At 40.9% G+C, this 17,741-nt stretch overlaps 2 protein-coding genes across 3 annotated transcripts; one reads left to right on the forward strand and one right to left on the reverse strand.

Annotated features, from left to right (window-relative positions):
* The first annotated feature begins 1,330 nt into the window (after nucleotides 1–1,330).
* PNMT (phenylethanolamine N-methyltransferase) lies at nucleotides 1,331–5,741 on the forward strand. Its single transcript, XM_088474717.1, has 3 exons — nucleotides 1,331–1,490; nucleotides 2,967–3,174; nucleotides 5,067–5,741. Exons 1-3 carry the CDS (start codon nucleotides 1,337–1,339, stop codon nucleotides 5,503–5,505), a joined length of 801 nt encoding a protein of 266 aa, XP_088330843.1. The 5' UTR covers nucleotides 1,331–1,336; the 3' UTR covers nucleotides 5,506–5,741.
* Nucleotides 5,742–7,915: 2,174 nt separating this feature from the next.
* Nucleotides 7,916–16,430, reverse strand: PGAP3 (post-GPI attachment to proteins phospholipase 3). Of its 2 annotated transcripts, XM_088474629.1 has the most exons (9): nucleotides 16,142–16,430; nucleotides 15,252–15,349; nucleotides 12,003–12,155; nucleotides 11,792–11,839; nucleotides 10,364–10,426; nucleotides 10,190–10,251; nucleotides 9,325–9,461; nucleotides 9,015–9,219; nucleotides 7,916–8,460 (listed from the first exon to the last, which is right to left on the reverse strand). In XM_088474629.1, exons 1-9 carry the CDS (start codon nucleotides 16,305–16,307, stop codon nucleotides 8,397–8,399), a joined length of 996 nt encoding a protein of 331 aa, XP_088330755.1. In that variant the 5' UTR covers nucleotides 16,308–16,430; the 3' UTR covers nucleotides 7,916–8,396. The 2 variants fall into 2 exon arrangements, with proteins under 2 accessions (XP_088330755.1, XP_088330756.1); XM_088474630.1 differs by lacking the exon at nucleotides 11,792–11,839 and having other exon boundaries at nucleotides 16,142–16,428.
* Between the last annotated feature and the right edge of the window lie 1,311 nt (nucleotides 16,431–17,741).

A 17,741-nucleotide genomic window follows, 5' to 3' on the forward strand; every position in this document is an offset into this window, starting at 1 on the left:
ATGGCAAGTGTAAGTGCTCATTTACTCAATTAATGCTCCCAACTTTGCTAGGGGAAGGTTAGCGTATAGGAGCAATGGCTCATTGCATCATAGCGTGTAAAAATAATTATTTCTATACTCCCTAGCTCAGGAGAGCCCTCATATCAAGCCAAGGGACTCTGCTCAATACAACACCAAGCTAACAACCTAACCTCCCCCTCCCCGCACCCTACTCCTAATCGTCCCTCCCCGGTGCCTAACCCTAACCCTGCTAGCTAACGCTACCCTCCCCCTGCAACCCGATACTTACCTTTGGGTTGCCTACGGTCGGGATACTATTTTGTTGTATTTCAGCGTACATCAATACGAACAATACAAATCTAGAAAATTCACTGCTGACATAGGCAAATAGTCTTACCAGCATCATCTTAGACTTTGAAATCACAATAACAGCAGTCAAACAAAAACTTACCACAAATCTGTAGAGTGCAACGTTACCAGCGATGATGCCAAAACGGATTAAACAACATTCAAAAGGGCCACTGGCGTCACAAGGGGGGTGCAGGCCGCACCCAGGTGTCACCCGCCGAGGGGTGACACCAAGGTGCTGGCTCCCCATCAGTGACAGGAGCCGGGTGCTGCACTGTAGCATTAAGTGCAGAACTCGACTCCTGTTATAGTGAGGGAGCCGGCACTCCGCACCTCCGGCACCCCAGATATGATACCCACAGCACAGGCCGGGGTTCGGGCCACGAGGCCACACAGCCCTTTCGGTGGCGGCATCCCTCCCCACACTGTGTCACAGCAGGGAGGGACGCTACTGAATAGGGCCCTTTCAAAAGACTATGATTAAATTGCACAAGCAACCTAAGCAGACGAGTACAACATGGAGCATCATTTGTAGTATACTGGCATATTACACTCGCACATGGTGAACAAGTAGGGGAATTTGTAATAACAGTAGATGTTTCACATCTGCATGTTTTCCAATTTGATAATGACACTTAAGAATGCATGAGTTTACTGTATATAATTATACACAAGCTACTATAACAATAATCTGTACAGAAGGAAAGCACAGATAAAATGTATGCATCAATGCTCTAGGGCGGTTGGCATCTGGCAGATAAAGTAATGATGACATTTCTAGATACCCTTGTGCTGCTTTGTAACCCTGTGGGCAAAACAGACTGAAAAGTGGATCAATGTGAGAGATGCTATCACGGAAGCTGAGAGTGGAGGTAGCTCTAATGGAGAGTAATGGGAGGAATATCTGTAATGCAGAGTGATGATAGGCTGGGAGCAATACCTCCAGCTTATAAGTGGGATCAGTGCATGTAGTGTTATCACTTCCAACATGAACAGCATCCAGGCTGTTGCGGAGTCTTACCGGTTATTCAACCCCAAAGCCTACCTACAGAATAACTATGTGCCACCAAGAGCAGACTTCACACGTGAAGACAGCGTCATGTGCTGGAAACTGCGCTGCCTTCATGAGGCTTGTGAGAAAGGTAAGCTCATGACACCATTGTATTCTCTGATTTTATGTCTTTCAGAACATCTGGTCAGTTTTGCATATATATATATATATATATATATATATATATATATATATATATATATATGCAATACAAAACTTTCTTGATATAGGTGTATGTTTCTGTATGTATTTATGTTTGATGTGAATTAGTATCCCTTGTATACTTAAGGTGTGAAAGAGCAGATTTACCATTACAAGGTTATAAAAAATTGCACGCTTGAATGATCCATGCAGCCTCGAAAACAATAAACAGAAACGTCATCATTATAATGTTGGGGGAGATGTATCAAACCTTTGAGATAAAATGGAGAAGTTCCCATAGCAGTCAATCAGAATGTGTCATTTCAAAGACTGTGCTAGATAAATGACAGTTGGAAGCGGATTGGCTGCTCAGGTCAACTTCTCCAAGGCTTGATACATCTTGGAAAAAAGAATAATAAAAAGCGCTGCTGATTGGAGACCTTCTGTCTTAGTAACTACCTCTATTAAGAAGCTGCAGCGTGGATTGGGTACTAAGATCGATATCTCCATATTCTGATCAGGCGCCTAGGTGTATCTGTTTTGGTGCTTGTTGTTTGATACATATTGCCATTTGTGTCTGAAGGATCTGTGATGTGCCTGTGTTTGTTTAAATCGCTGACAAACAGAAGATTACATTTCAGCCTGACAAGACTGTTTCATTTTCTTTACTATGATTATTTTTAACAGGGGCTTTAGAAATGCATTATTATATGAAAAGACTGTTAAATTTTTTTCTAATTTAATACAGATAGCACTATAACGATTCCTAAAGATTTTACCCCAGCTTTCTATCTGCCTTAGGCTCATACAATGGAACTAAGCCATAGAGAAAATGTATATAATTGATACTTCTCTTTCCTAAAGCTGGATACACACTAAACGACTGTGTACCCAGCGATGCAACCCTCGACCCCAGCTCAGACGGGCCAACATGTCGGGCGTTCCGTACACACTGGATGATCCGGTGCCCGACATGCCGCTCCCTCCCCCCCGCCGCATAGCGCTGTGACGGATCGTCAGCCACATTGTCTGATCTTCCTGCATGTACAGAAGATCAGGCGATGTGGCTGTTGACCCAACGGGAGTGCGCCCAATGTAGTGCATACACTACACGATATTGACGATATGTCATTCCAATGCATCGGAATCATGTAGTGTGCACCTAGCTTTACATGAAGTTACTGGCATCTCATTATACAGCATAGCTTTATTGCTTGGATTCTCCTGTTCCTTGCTATACCTGCTTGTGCTTATTTTATGTTTAATGATATAATCATCCAACAATGCATTGTATTCTCTGTAGATTTCTCTTATTTTCTCATATACTGTAAATACCTTTAATAAAATAAAAGGGATAATAAGCCACCAGTGACAGTCATTTGCCCTAAATACCAATTGATCTTGCGGTCTTATTCTGTGCCCTTAGGTGAGATACGTGGGTGTACCCTGGTAGACATTGGTTCAGGTCCTACCATTTACCAGCTGCTCAGTGCATTTGAGAACTTCAAGGAGGTGATTATGACTGATTATTTGGAGGTGAATCGGGAAGAACTGAAGAAATGGCTGAAGAAGGAACCAGGGACCTTTGATTGGACCCCCTATTTTCAACATGTCTGTAAGCTGGAGGGGAAAGGGTAAGTAGTCTGCCATATTATAACCATGTGCTGGTATTCCAACAGGTGCCTACTTTTATTGTATAGGACTACTACAGTATGCAAAGCTCACGGAGGGCTTTTTGATGGAGTTGTGGGCTACGCAGTTGTGCATATGCGCAATCACTATTTTTTTAGAGCTGTATTTTGCACCAGAGATAGGGTGATAACTATGCTCATAGACAGGGGTGGTCCGACCTCAGAGATGCATACAATTCTGCACATGGGCAGTACATGCTTTTTTTTCTGTTCGTGCAATGTGGAAGCTATTATGGCCAACTTGCATTCTGTATCAGCCCCCTTATAGCTATATAGTAATCATAACCACAAATACAGGGGCAGAAAGATTACACCCCCATAATTACTGCACTATACAGCAAATACTGTGTACTATCCCTGCTTAGTGCTGGATATTGGTAAAATATAACGGTTTTGCTACATTTTTATATTGCTGGTATACTAAGATGTAACCCAACAATGATGAAAGAGGGACATTTACTAAGCAGAGGTTAGGCAAATCTCCACCTAACACAGCAATATTTTAAAAGTGCTAGTCCTGAAAACGCAATCCCAATTTGTATACATGGTAGGTATACAAGCCATCCCATGTACTAAGTGGTGGCTTTTCCAAATTAAATGGCAAAATGCTGCTTTACTTCATGTAAAAAAAAAAAGACATGGTTCAGACATCTTAAACCACATGCTGAACAAATAGTCAGGCCACAGGATCTACTGATCAAGGGTGAGTAGCATTGAGACCCTCCTTGTGGACCAGGGCATTTTGTTTTAATAAATATAGTGTGAGCACCTGTGCCACTACAAGTGCCAGCATGCACTGACTGCTCATGACATGCACATGGACTATAGTGCGTACTATCACTCGAAATGGTGCAAATGCACACTACAAGTGTCGGTTCCCTCAAACAAACACACACACACAATAGTCGTCCCCCTTTATAGAATTAAAAAATTATTTGCATTCACTGCTAAATAATTTTTGCTGAAGACATTGGGGTTCACGGACGACCCTAACCAGGAATGTTTGATTATACTATGCTTCTTTTACTTTTAGGGTTGAGACATGGATCAACATCTATATCCCGCTACTGCTATATGGGAAAATAATTTTATGGCTTTATTTTTCCCCCCAACTGACTTACAGCTTCTCCCAATGAATAAAACCTCTGGAGGTCCCAGGTCTGGGAACCTCTTGAAGGAAAGTAAAGCTGGGTACACACGTAAAGATTTTCTGTCCAACCATCCAACTAGTTGATTGGTTGGAATGAAAATCTGGTATGGTATGGGAGTAAATGATGATCAGCAATTTGCTCCTAAATGCCAGAAAACAGATGAAAATGGTCATCAGACAAGTTTGTTAAATGTTTGATCTAAACAATTTGTTCAAACAGTTTTTGTCCATTTTCCGGCGTTTGGGAGCAAATTGCTGATTGTCATTTACTCCCATACCTTACCAGGTTTTCATTCCAACCAATCAACTAGTTGGATGGTTGGACAGAAAATCTTTACGTGTGTATGCAGCTTTAGCCCTGTCAGTACTTTAAATGGCCATCTGTTCCCCTGACCACTAATAAGAAAGGGAGTTACAAAGAGTAAATGTAATCTAGAACATAGATGCTGTCAGTGCAGAGCTGCAGCTCTGTCCATTTAGAAAGCAACACAGCTTTGTGTGGATGTGAATTTCTCCTATGCTGCCAATGGCAGGATAAAAAACATTGTGAACTCTCCCTGCTTGCAGGCAAGGGGACCAGGCATGGCTGAGAGAGGGGAAGGTATGATGAAAATTGTAGCTAGCCACAAAGTCCATATTTTCAACAGTGAAAATAACATCTTCCCTTTTATATTTGTTTCCACAGAGAGCCTTGGCAAGACAAACAGAAACGTTTTCGGGAACGGGTGACTCGAGTGATACCTGTGGATATCCATCAGTCTTGTCCACTAGGGCAAGAATTAACCAGTGGTTCAGTGGACTGTCTGGTATCCTCCTTCTGCCTTGAAGCCTGCAGCCCAGACCTTGAGGCTTTTCAGAAGGCACTTGAGAATATAACTGGGATCCTGAAACCTCAGGGCCATCTGCTGCTGATTGGGGCATTAGAGGAGTCTTATTACTTAGCGGGAGAGGCACGATTGAGTGTGGTGCCAGTCACAGAAGAGATGGTGAAGAAGGCTCTTTGCACTGCTAAGTGTCAGATCAGGGAATTCTACACCTATTCTATGACTGCAAACATGAAAGTTGGGGTAGATGATGTGAATGGGATTTTTTTTGTTTGGGCCCAGAAAGGAGATTCCAAATAAGGGTGATATCATGATGTATGGGGTTACTAAAATGAGGGGGGTTCAGGAGGGTCCTAATACTGTTATAACATATGATCAGTCCATGTACCAGATGATCCATTTAGTGCAAAGATGTGTAAATAATATGTATTAAATGCAGGTACTAAACAAATGTCCAAACTTTTTCTCTCTTGTGGTAACCCACTAACAAAAATATGACAGAGCAATGCTCCCCATGTAACCCTGCATACCTTTTTTCTTCTGTACACCCTTTATAATTTTGTTTCAATAACATTTATTGATAATAAAAAAAAATGGTAGACAGAGCTCCATTATTTCATGGTAGCCTTTAGGTGGCTATAAGCAATGTTTAGTGTGTATCAGTTTTAACCTATGCTAGCTACAATTTGTTATTGAAGTTGCAGCCCCTTTAGTAAAGAAACAAAATGTCCTGCGATACGCAATTTGCTTTAATCACAATAGGCGGTTATATATTACACAGCAGCATGAACAATGATTGACAAACAATAAGGCACACATGCACCTCCCAACCCCTCTATAGCACAGACTTAAAATCTGAAATGAACATATAGGCTTACATAATAAAAAGCAATTTATAGCAACAGAACAGATCCCAAATATATATATTTTCCCTTAGGGCAGTGGTTCCCAAACTTGGTGGCGTGGCACCCCAGCTCTTACAGGGTGCCACGGGTTGGTGGTCCAGGACCAAATCAAATTATTTATGATCGGCTACACCAGCTCTGGTTTTGCCCATCATAAAATATATGGACAAACAAAAGCACAACCCTGTCCACCCCACATACCTGAACCAAAGTATAACAGGTACATTTAGCACAATTTACTTAATTTAATAATTTTTGCTGAATTTGTCAGTAAGAAACTTTTGGCTTAGGAGTGCCGTGAGAAAAATGCTGATACCCTTGGGCGCTGTGATTTGTTTGGGAGCCACTGCCCTAGGACATTTCTTTCTCTGGTAGAAGTACTCACAACTCTGCAGACACAAAGGCCAAGTCACATAGGTTACTAGTAGCTGGAAATCCCAGTCTAACCTGCTGTTAAAATAACACATTTAGTGCAAACATTTTGTTTTCTAGCACATGGATTGAAATACAGCAAATCCATGTACTGTGCAAGCATAATACACACACAGGAATGTATTGTGTACAGAACAGATCCCTATATACAGAAATCAATATATCTAGAAAAACTTTCTAATTATTCTCAAAACAGTACAAGTGGGTCCTTTAAAAAGGTCACAATAACCTATATAAATGAGGATATGACAAGGGTTATTTTATGAAATATAAAGTAAACAACATTTTATAAACTGTAGACATTACCCCAAATTACCAGGCATATCACGTGTGCTAATAAGTTGCTTCTACTACAGTACAGACTTTATACAAGCTTGAACACTTGCAGCATACCATTTTGCAGATAGCACATTACCAGGATTGCAGAGCATGCCTTCAGTTCTTCCTGTATATGAAATCTTTGGACTTTTCAGCCTGAAAAAAATCTATAGACGATTTCTAAAGGGCCTCATACATCAGCGACGGATTGCCGCGATCCTGCAATGCTGCAACCCGGCATCGCAGGATCGCAGAAATCCAACATGTTGGAGATTCCTGATTGACGATCGCGATCAAAAAATGATTGTGATTGTCTAATCGGGGACATTTAACATGTAAAAATTCAGCAATCCTGCGACGGAACGCTGAACATCAATGGTGGGCGGTCGGCGTTTCCAACCGGAAGACCAGCATTTCCGATCGCATTGCTACATCGCGAAAATCTGTTGCAGATGTATGGGCACCTTAACTTCAAATAGCTGTGCAGCTAATTTACAGAGGAACAATCAGCGGTGTAAGTAGACACACATGGGTGTTGATCCTGAAATCCTGCCCGAGAACATGTCCTTAAACCTGCATAACAAGATTATTTCACTTTATATTAACAGGAGATACAGTACCTTGGAGATTCACAGTATTCTCCAAATACCCTCTCCTATTACAAGCTCTAACATTACCAATGTAAAATCAGAAGCCAATTTTTATCAAAGATATTTTTCATGGATCCATTATTGTTGCCTGGCAAGCAGAACAATATCCAGGTCTTCTCAGGCTTCCCTCTTCCTAGAGGCTTGTCCTGATTATGTCACAGGATTGCACTGGTTTCTGCACGGCCACATTATGCACAGAGAACTAAGTGTTAACACTGTAATCAGCTAATCCAGGGTTAGAAATCATTTGGCATGCTTACTGGCCCTGCCATTAGTTATGCAACTTAAAAGCAAGAATACATATTTGAAGTATTCCCATTTAACTATTATATTGTTCCCAGACTTTCACCCCAAAACATGTAGATTACTTTAGCTGGTCACACAATTGTCCATCAGACAACATGATTTCATTGTATGCCCCAATCTGCAATGTTTATAATAGGATAAATGGATTATATTACATTTCATATAGCATTAAATACACAGAGACAGACCGTTGCCTATTCAACTAGAATTTGGCAATATTGAAGAACCATTCTAAAAGGCAAAGGAGTCAATCATGCATCATTTAACAGAGCATATATATTTGGCCTATTAGGAGATCCTTTAAGACAGGTTTGATAACTGATGGGCACAGCAGTGTATAATATAATTCCAATGACGGCAGCAGGGAAACTATTGCACAGATAAAGGATAACATTTCCATTTGCAATGGGTAACGCACTCAGGAAGTCCTCCTCTGCATACAGTCACAATGACAATAAGGCACTTCAGAGACCCCCATTATGGAAGAGGGAATAAGTATAGTAAATCATGGCCATCTACATTCCCAATTCAGTGGGCAATTCAGTACTGGATCCAGCCATGGCAATTAATCTCTCTCGGTCTAGTCCAGTTTTAGTATATCAGAGTTCACCTTGAGCAGATACAAGCTGTCATCCTTCAGAAAACTAGATTGAGAGAAATATAGCAGCATGTAAGTATAATGAAAGTGACAATATGTAGTATGGAAATCATTATTTTACAAGAGGTAAAATCCCACCACCTCCTGGTGAAATGTGTGTACAGCAATGCAGACATGTGTGAGGCACACTAAACAAATACAGAAACAGTTGAAAACCTCAAAAGTCATTATGTTTAATGAATATCTAAAAATATTACCCAATTTAAAGATGTATAGTTCAAAGCAATATACCAGGCTCCAAATAAAATGGCTGGTGTGAAAAATACTTTCCTGTGAGAAGGAACTTTCTTCAAACATTGAGAGCACTTTCCACACATCCTTTTGTGTTGTGGCTACTTACTACTAAAATAAATTCACAACAGTTTTGTCTGTTTTTATCAAATTTGTTACAAATATGACTTGGCTTAGCAAGGAATGTAAATAGCCAAAGTGTTTAGTTTGTTTGTCATTGTACTTATTGGTTTGCTTATGCCAATGTAGTCTGACAGATGTTTGTCTTGCTTGGTGGACGCTCCAACACACAAAGCTACAGGCACTAACCTGTAGAAAAGAACATTAAGAGGGATGGTGCTGAAGTGCCAAAGTGCATGGGCATCTAGTACCCACAATACAGGTGGGAAATCCAGCAACTCTAACAGCGCCAGGCTCTGCAGCAGGACCACGACCAGCACACACTTCCAGAGATAAGGCTGATGAGAGTGTCTCTTCACGCACCACGCCAGCCACCATACCAGGTTAACCATGCCTAGTGAAGGACAGACATAAAAAGGGTACTGTCACAGATAAATGACTGGAGAATACACACGGGAAAATTAGGCAGGTAATTTATATCATTGAAATCTCAACTCACCAAAGCTGGCATTCGCTAACATATTGTAGCTGTAATCAAAGCGCCCCAGAGTCAGGTAAGACACGTGGCATGCAAACAAAACAATCAGGACAACACCAAAAGCATTGGCATAAGAAGGATACCGAAGACCCAGAGTCCTGCCAGGAGACACATGATATAAGTATATTGGAATAAGTACAAGCATCCACAAATTGGAACAGAAAAGATCTAGTACGTTACGTAAGATGAATAAAGAGGAAAGGAAAGGACTACTCGGCCCGATTCACAGGTGGACGCTGATGCGTCTGCTTGCAGAGTCACAGCAGCAATAATATGCAAATGCTAGTGTCAGCCTTCCCCTTGTGCACTAGCATGAATGTGCAAACACTGAGACAAAACGCTTACACTGCTGGTGGCTCTGGATACGCCACCATTGCGTTTACCATTGGCACCTGCTCTCCGTCTGAACATGGCCTCTGTGAAAGTGGCTATACATCTGGGAACGCAGCCGCATACACTGACACGCCTGAGACACTACCATCACACACCCACAAGACGTATTCTATTGGGTTCACTTCAGGTCACCGCCCTGGAACGCTCATCGTTTTGTCCCTCGGTTTCTGATACCGTCTCGTATGCAACAGTACCTTTGTACCTAGTGTATACTATGTAACGCCTGCGTCCTAGGGGCTTTAAAGACTTTTCGCACCTGCGCAGTGGCAACTAATAGCGAAACTACGTGAACATTGGCATTGCGTTCCAAATTTCATGCAACGCTAAATCAGTCCCACCGTGTGCAAGTAAAGCATATGAGGAAAGAGGAAAGCCAAGTACTATAAATAGGGTACAGGGACCTCCCATGGTTACTCCCTTCCCTGGGACTCACCTCATACAGCACAGGTAGATGGAGTACAGAATGACTGCCGAGGCACAGAAGTAGTCCATTTTCTGCAGGGACAGACAGTGAATGTGGCAGAGAGTAGACTGACAGACGGACACTATGCACATATGCATGAGCACATTCTTTACAGGATAAATCCCATGTTCTTCCATTGTTTACCTCGGTTACTGCTGTGTCTCTGGTGTGGAAAATCATGGACCAGAACCAGGCATTAATGGAGACCTGAAAAACATTGGAACATTTGTATACACATATGGTATTAATATTGCCACAGCTGGTACCGTGTACAATATGGGTAAAACCAAGATTTATGGAGACATGTTGTTGAACAACAAGATTTTCCTTGGTCCATTAATTTTGTAGGAGATGGTTTATTCATTTTGTAACTCAAGTTGTATCTTACATTCGGCTCTAGTTCAATATTTTCCACAGGATATCACCTGGACTTGCAAAAGCATCAAGCAGTTACCGTGCCAGTGCACAGACAGAGTGGGATTCTGCATGGACACAAGTTGGACGGGATGTAGTTACCATCCTGGTAGATGCTGGCGCTAAGAATACAGGTGCCGGAATTCCGGCGCCAGAATCCTGATGGTAAGTATTACGGGAGAGGTTAGGGGATAGGGTTAGGCACTAGGGGGAAGGTTAAGGTTAGACCGTGGGTGGAGGGTGGGTTAGGCTGCAGGAATGGTGGGTTATGGGGAGGGTTAGGAGACTTGCCTAATTGGGTTGGGATTTTGACTGCCAGGATGCCACTGTCTGTATTCTTACTGCCGGCATCCCAACCTCCGGGATCCCGTACCCAACCCAAGTCTGACTGTAGGCTTGCGGTTATCGCAGCATAGGAGATCTTGATATGCACCTGCTGCAGTTTTGTCTCAGGTAGGTAGGATGGTGGGACTTTTTACTTAGGATATCTGTATTTACATATGATTTGCATGTTTTTAAATGTGAGTGTGCTACTTCTTATTATTAAAGTTTTTTTAATCTGGGATAATGCACTAGATTTTTTATTCCCCACCAATTCCTATGGTGATCAACTGCTGGAGAATATTTCCTGGAAAGGGAACCTGATGAAAAGGACTTTATCTTAAAGATACCGTGATTAGGCTGTTTTTTATTTTTTTATTTTTTTTATTTTTAAGATTCCTTCAAGTAAGTGAAATATTAGGACGTGGAGAAGGCACTATCCTATTGGTGAAGGAGTTTTACCTATCCTTCTTGTAATATACACATATAAATGTCTTTATATGCAAGTCTGCTACTTACCATAAAAGATATTTTATTGGGGTAATGTACTAGACATTTTTTTCTTGTCTATTTTTAATATTACTAATAGCTGGAGGATAAAGAAAAAAGCATTAAGAAAAGGAGAGAGTGAATTAAAGAAACTGTGATAGGGCTGTCTTAACTTCTTTCAAGTAAGGGCAATAACATAAGGGTGTGGAGAAGAGATCTCTTTCCTATTGGTGAAGGAGTTTTCAAACACCTTCCTGTGAAGTGTTGTGAATCACGTTGGAGTTTCCCAAAATTAACTAAACATACTACACTATAACGTACAATATTTTCTCTTTTTCATGTAAATACCTGTATGCTCAAGGGATGAAGTTGTTCCAATGATGTATTGGTGAAATCCTGTGGAAAATACTGAATCAGCACAGGATGTACTATCCATTCATATATTATTGTCTATGTTTTCAAGGTTAGAGGTGCCTTGTTTAGGGATATTAGTGGCAGCATAAGTTCTTACTTGCGCTGTGGAAGTGATAGTGTTTTATAGATTACATGTTGTACCTACCATGGCAAAGGTGAGGCAGGTGTGGTACATTGGGCAGGAAGCCGGAACAGAAGAGCGGTAACGCTGTAGCATCATTAGGTTGACAAGACCATTGAGGAAAGAGGCAATGGCAGAGGCTGGCTCCTGGAAGAACAGGAACCGGGAGAACGGCCACTAGAGAAGTCACAGATGAGAGATGTAGGAGAAATTAAAAACAAAAATAAAAATAATGCAGAAATTGTCTTTTACCGTCTTATGTGGGTTTAAATTACACTTTGGTTTCACTAACCCAGATACTGTATGCCTTATATACATTATGCACAGCTTCCTTTCTTATAAACAGTCAAATCAAATGAACAAAGGAAACTCGCTACATGTACTGAGTGATGCTTTTAAAAGCCGAAGTGTCATCAGCTGATTTGGCCGCCGCATTTAAGAAGGCAATGATATTAAATACAAAACATGCCTGGTTCTACATTTAATATTATTACCCTTTAAATCCAGTGGCTGAAACAGCTGACAACTTGGTGGCTACGTGCTGCGTAGTAATTTTACCCAACAGACTTTCTGAACATGTCATGCAGCAATCAATTCAGTAACAGAATAAAAGCCAAGACAGTACATTTCATAAGTTACAACTTGAGTTTTCCTAGATTTTCGGAACACTTGCTGGTGTTAAGGTGGACATAAAGAATAACTCATTTTTAAAATAATCTTTGTAATAAAGCAAATATATATCCCAAAAAGGTGTCTGTCTGTTTTATTACGGTAACACCAGAAATACTTTCTGTATGAGCTTCTGTGAATCCAGCAGCAGTTTTCTGACTTTGTATCCTTTCAAAATGCAGTCTAAATAAGGGAAATCAGCCTTTACCGATAGGGCATCACTGTGTCTAATGACTGCGGAAATAAATGAAAACTCCTATTTTTCACTGATTGCATAAATCCATAGCAGCACTAAAGACAACCTGCACCTCACTGTAACACCTTTACCATGCTACCTGGTGATGCATCCTTAGTGTACAAATACTGCACAGCCTGCCTCGAGATAAGAGCGACAGGAAACAAAGTAACACTAACTACAGTCTGAAGTAAATCCCAAAGTCCCAAGGCTGCATAGCAATGTTGTTTACCCAAAGCAACCAAACTAAACTATTTAAGTTCCAAGGATAAAATACGTTCCAAAGTAAAGCGCACACGTACCATGTTGACTTAACAAATGTAGTCCTAATATAAAATGGAATCTGTTCTTTCAACGTTGAATTATACTTTAACATGTGGCCCTCTGGTCCTTCAATTGTGGCCCCCAGCTTGTTACGGATGTGTGCGTCATATTTGTTTGTCATAGATTTTAAAACTTTAAAATGCCTGCTGATATGTTATTACAGATATGGGTCTCTTTCAATGATTATGGGTCTGATTCTAAGTTGGGAACAAAGCAAAAAAGCAAGTAACTTTGCGCCTGGACAAACCATATTTATCATAGCTATTATACAATATTTATCATAGCTATTATAGTTTGGGAACCACCTCAGAACAGTGGTTCCCAAACTCTTTGTAACCATAGCAGGGCTGTGCTGCTTCTGTTTGTCCACATATTTTATGTTTTGGAGCCACCAACACTGATTTTGTCTATCTCATTGACCATAACTAATTTGTTTTTATCCTGGACCACCAACTCATGGCACCCAGTTTGGGAGCCACTGCCTTAAGCTGGGTACACACGTAAAGATTTTCTGTCCAACCATCCAACTAGTTGATTGGTTGGAATGAAAATCTGGTAAGGTATGGCAGTAACTGATGATCAGCAATTTGCTCCTAAATGCCAGAAAACAGATGAAAATAGTCGTCAGACAAGTTTGTTAAATGTTTGATCCTTAACAATTTGTTCAAACGACAGTTTTGTCCATTTTCCGGCATTTGGGAACAAATTGCTGATTGTCATTTGCTTTCATACCTTACCAGATTTTCATTCCAACCAATCAATTAGTTGGATGGTTGGACAGAAAATCTTTACGTGTGTACCCAGCCTTAGATTCATTAATAAAGGATTTAATTCAATAATGGAGGATATCCCTTTAGGTTCAAATAACACTTGTTATACATTTATATGGTCGTAAAAGTACAAAACAACTTCTGTCATGAACAAACTTAATATTAAAACATATAGAACGTTGACAGACATCATGAAACCTTTTCTTTTTGATGATTCAATGTACACAAACAATTTTTAAGGCTCAAAATTATTAAAAATATTACATAAAAATTACCTTCTGGCTGCGTATAAGGTGTATATAAAACAAATACATTCTGTGTTTAGATTTAGGTCCCATTCCCAAGATATCTCATTATGATATCCAAATATTCTGTATTTTGGAATATTTGCATATCCAAAATACCCCTGGTCCCAAGCATTTTGGATATGGGAGTCTCAACATGTAGTACCATTTAGCGGAGGGCCACTAAGCATTTTTCCCCCCATAATGGACTTCTTTTCTTTACACATCATTGGAGATTGGCACCGTTTTGCACCTTCAGAACACATTATGCAAAAGAGGGCGCTTCTAGGTGCACTTAGAGCAATGCAATAAAGCATAGAAAATGTAATCATGTAGTAGATACAGTCCTGATGTCTCCCTCACGCTCATGATTAATTTAAGACATGAAAGATTAACTAAGCAGTAGTTTAGGGGAAAAACTGAAAAGATGATTTTATTAAAAGGTCCTTAATGGTAGTAGGATAGATTCTGAAGAGACTATTACTCTTTCCATTATGGGAATCTCCTGGTAAAGACTTTGCCAAAAAACCACAAAAGGTCATACAGAGTATTTTTTATAGGGACAGTAGTCAAATCAACAATGACGCTCTTTACACAAGGCATTATGCAACAGGTGGCGAAGAAGCTGACTACAGGTTCTTTCAAATTGGTAAGTGATAATCTATACAGAGAGAATATTGTCTCCCAAGATCATACATTTATTTCAAATATCTCAAACCTCTACATACGGATATATTTGAGACTACTACTAGTAGCTCTTATACTTAAGCCAAATTGTATTTTTGGCAAAGAGGGCATTTAAAACAGGGTTCATTGCAAATTTCTGAATAACCTTTTTTAAAAAAAATTAAATATTTCTCTGCGTATAAAGAGCTCACTTATTTTAAGTATATATAAAAAGAATGTTTTACCCCATGCATATATTGTACTCTCAAATATATGTGGAATTCTATATAAAGTAGAATATTGACTGTATGGAATCTGGTTTTACCTTGCCATGAAACTGTGGGACAGCATATCCTTCCTTGAGAAACAGAGACACTGTGTCCCACATGCACTGGTACCTACAGTCATCCAAGCATGTCCATCCTGAGAAATAAAGATTAACAAAAAAAATGCTGATAAAGAATGGAGGACGACGTAACCACTATCTACTAATTAGTCTTCATTCTAGCACCCTGCACCTGTCACAACTCGTGCAGTTCCTCTTTCCTGCCTGGAGTGTGTGACTCTGCTCTGGTGCTTCTAGCAAACTCTGGTCTGTATATCAGAAGTTTGTTGCATCAGTTGAGTTTGCTAGAAGCACCAGAGCAGAGAGCAACACCCCAGGCAGGAAAGAGGAACTGCACGGGGTGTGACAGGTGCAGGGTGCTAGAATGAACACTAGTAATATGGTAATTGGTAACGATGGGGTGGGGAGGAGAGCAGGGTGAGATTAATAAAAAAGGGAAGGCTGGATATTTATACCAGGAGGCTGCACATCACCTTAAAATGTACATGATTTTTTTACACAACCTCCAAAGGTGGCCTAGGAGTCTCATTCTGTCTTCCAATTATCCTTAAAATCTAATTTATCTTACAGTAATAATAATAATTTGTACTGGACAGAAAAAAAAACAAAACAGTTAATCGTTGCTTTGATTCTGTGCACATTTGCCCCTTGCAGTAAATAAACCCTGACTCATTTATCAGTCACCTCTTACCCCCTGGAGCTGCCAGTCACTGCAGTACAGCCATTACTTTCCATCATCCAGCGGTTACCTGGAGCTTTCATTGCTCCAACCCTATACACCTCAATAATCCCTTCAGAGACCGGTCACCAGCAGTAGCCACGGAGCCCACTCCCCACCTGGAGATGTCACTAGAGTTCCCGGCTCTCACCAGTGAGTCTCATGTACAGGGGCTGATCAGCCCGGAAGTCCCGCAGTCCGGGGCCGGTGCAATTCCTCTGCTCACACGTAGTCACACACTCCCGGTACACGGGCTCCCGGTCCCCTCGAGAGGCAAGGGCCACCCCGGCCAGAAGCAATATTAGCAGCGGGGCCATAACCGGGCCACCGGCACATCCGCCTTTGAAACAACTTCCGAATTTGGTCCAGTTGTCAACAATGTCCCCTTGGAAACAGAGCCTGGCGCAAAGGTGCCGTGTAACACTGCCAGCAGCCGTACAGATTCACTAAGAATAATTCTATTCAGCGCTTACCTTTTACCAGATGAGACAATGCCGCCTGTAAACTAAACATTTGAAAATAATTACAACAATAATGACAATTTTTTTTTCACACTCTGATCAAATCAGCATGGCAAACCATAAAATGTCTAATTAGCAAATTGCACGATGTTAGGACATGGTACAGAAAGAAGATATTTAGCATTCACAGAATGGCAGTAAGATATTAACATAGTCTGGCTAATATAGAGTTGCATTTTACATACAAATGCAGGTTGGTGTATAATACATCCCAAAACAAGACACATTTGGGTTGAAGCAGAGTCGACTGCAAGCAGGATTTGCGGACATATCTAACCGCATGGGGCATATGTATGAAAGCTCGATGTGAGATAAAATTGTGAAATATATATCACCAACCCATCAGCTCCAAACTATCATTTCTTAAACACAGCCTGGAAAATGTAAGTTAGAAGCTGATTGGTTGGTGATATATATCTCACAATTTTATCTCACAAGCTTTGATACATAGGCCCCTGTGTTGAAGGAATTGTGCCTGTTTCCAGACTGCGCTTTTGCATCTGGGGTACGGCTGGTGCAAGTGCGCACTGATAATGATGACTGACAACTATGGCTGGGTACACACTACTAGACAATGTGTACCCAGCCTGACATGTTCAGCGACGTAACCTGGCGTGGGAGCCGGCATCGGCAAGTGCAGGATGTCACTGGCACGCATCATCAGCAGCATAGTGGGTACACACTAGATGATATGCCCGATATGTTGGTCCGATACACTGGATGGGAAGACATCGACTAGTGTGTAGTGTGTACCCAGCATATGAAACCAAGTGCACAGATTGAGGAGGTCCGGCAATAGATATGTGCACATCTATGCATATAGACAAATATAAGCATTTTGCTCTGCATTCAGTGCGGAAGCAATTGCGGCCAACTTGCGTTCGTCTTTGCATCTGCCAATAAGCCAGGAGAGAGCAGTAGAATATGCTCCATATTTAAGCTAGGAAAGAACAGTAGCATATGTACCTGGTTACACCAGCAGATGGGGCTTGACGCTGTTTTGTGGTAAATGATAAACTTACAGTCAACAATATAATACTTTAATGAACTTTCATATACATAAGACAGTCTATTTGCTTTGACCAGTGGTTCACAAACCCGGTCCTCAAGAAACCCTAATAGTCCAGGTTTTCAGTATATCCATGCTTGAGCACAGCTGGCTTAATTAATACCTCAGTCAATTTGATTGAAATATCTGTCCTCAAGCATGGATATCTTTAATACCTGGAC

This window comes from Taudactylus pleione, unplaced genomic scaffold (genome assembly GCF_031769625.1).
Source record: "Taudactylus pleione unplaced genomic scaffold, aTauple2 ptg000155l, whole genome shotgun sequence".
Classification (NCBI taxonomy): Eukaryota; Metazoa; Chordata; class Amphibia; order Anura; family Myobatrachidae; genus Taudactylus; species Taudactylus pleione.

Coding starts and splice junctions, on each gene's coding strand:
- PNMT (XM_088474717.1), top strand. CDS start 1,337: ATGAACAGCATCCAGGCTGTTGCGGAGTCTTACCGGTTATTCAACCCC. Junction 1,491..2,966: donor TCATGAGGCTTGTGAGAAAG/GTAAGCTCATGA, acceptor CTGTGCCCTTAG/GTGAGATACGTGGGTGTACC. Junction 3,175..5,066: donor TGTAAGCTGGAGGGGAAAGG/GTAAGTAGTCTG, acceptor TTGTTTCCACAG/AGAGCCTTGGCAAGACAAAC.
- PGAP3 (XM_088474629.1), bottom strand. CDS start 16,307: ATGGCCCCGCTGCTAATATTGCTTCTGGCCGGGGTGGCCCTTGCCTCT. Junction 15,350..16,141: donor CCTGTACATGAGACTCACTG/GTGAGAGCCGGG, acceptor TTTATTTCTCAG/GATGGACATGCTTGGATGAC. Junction 8,461..9,014: donor CTTAATGTTCTTTTCTACAG/GTTAGTGCCTGT, acceptor CTCTCAATCTAG/TTTTCTGAAGGATGACAGCT.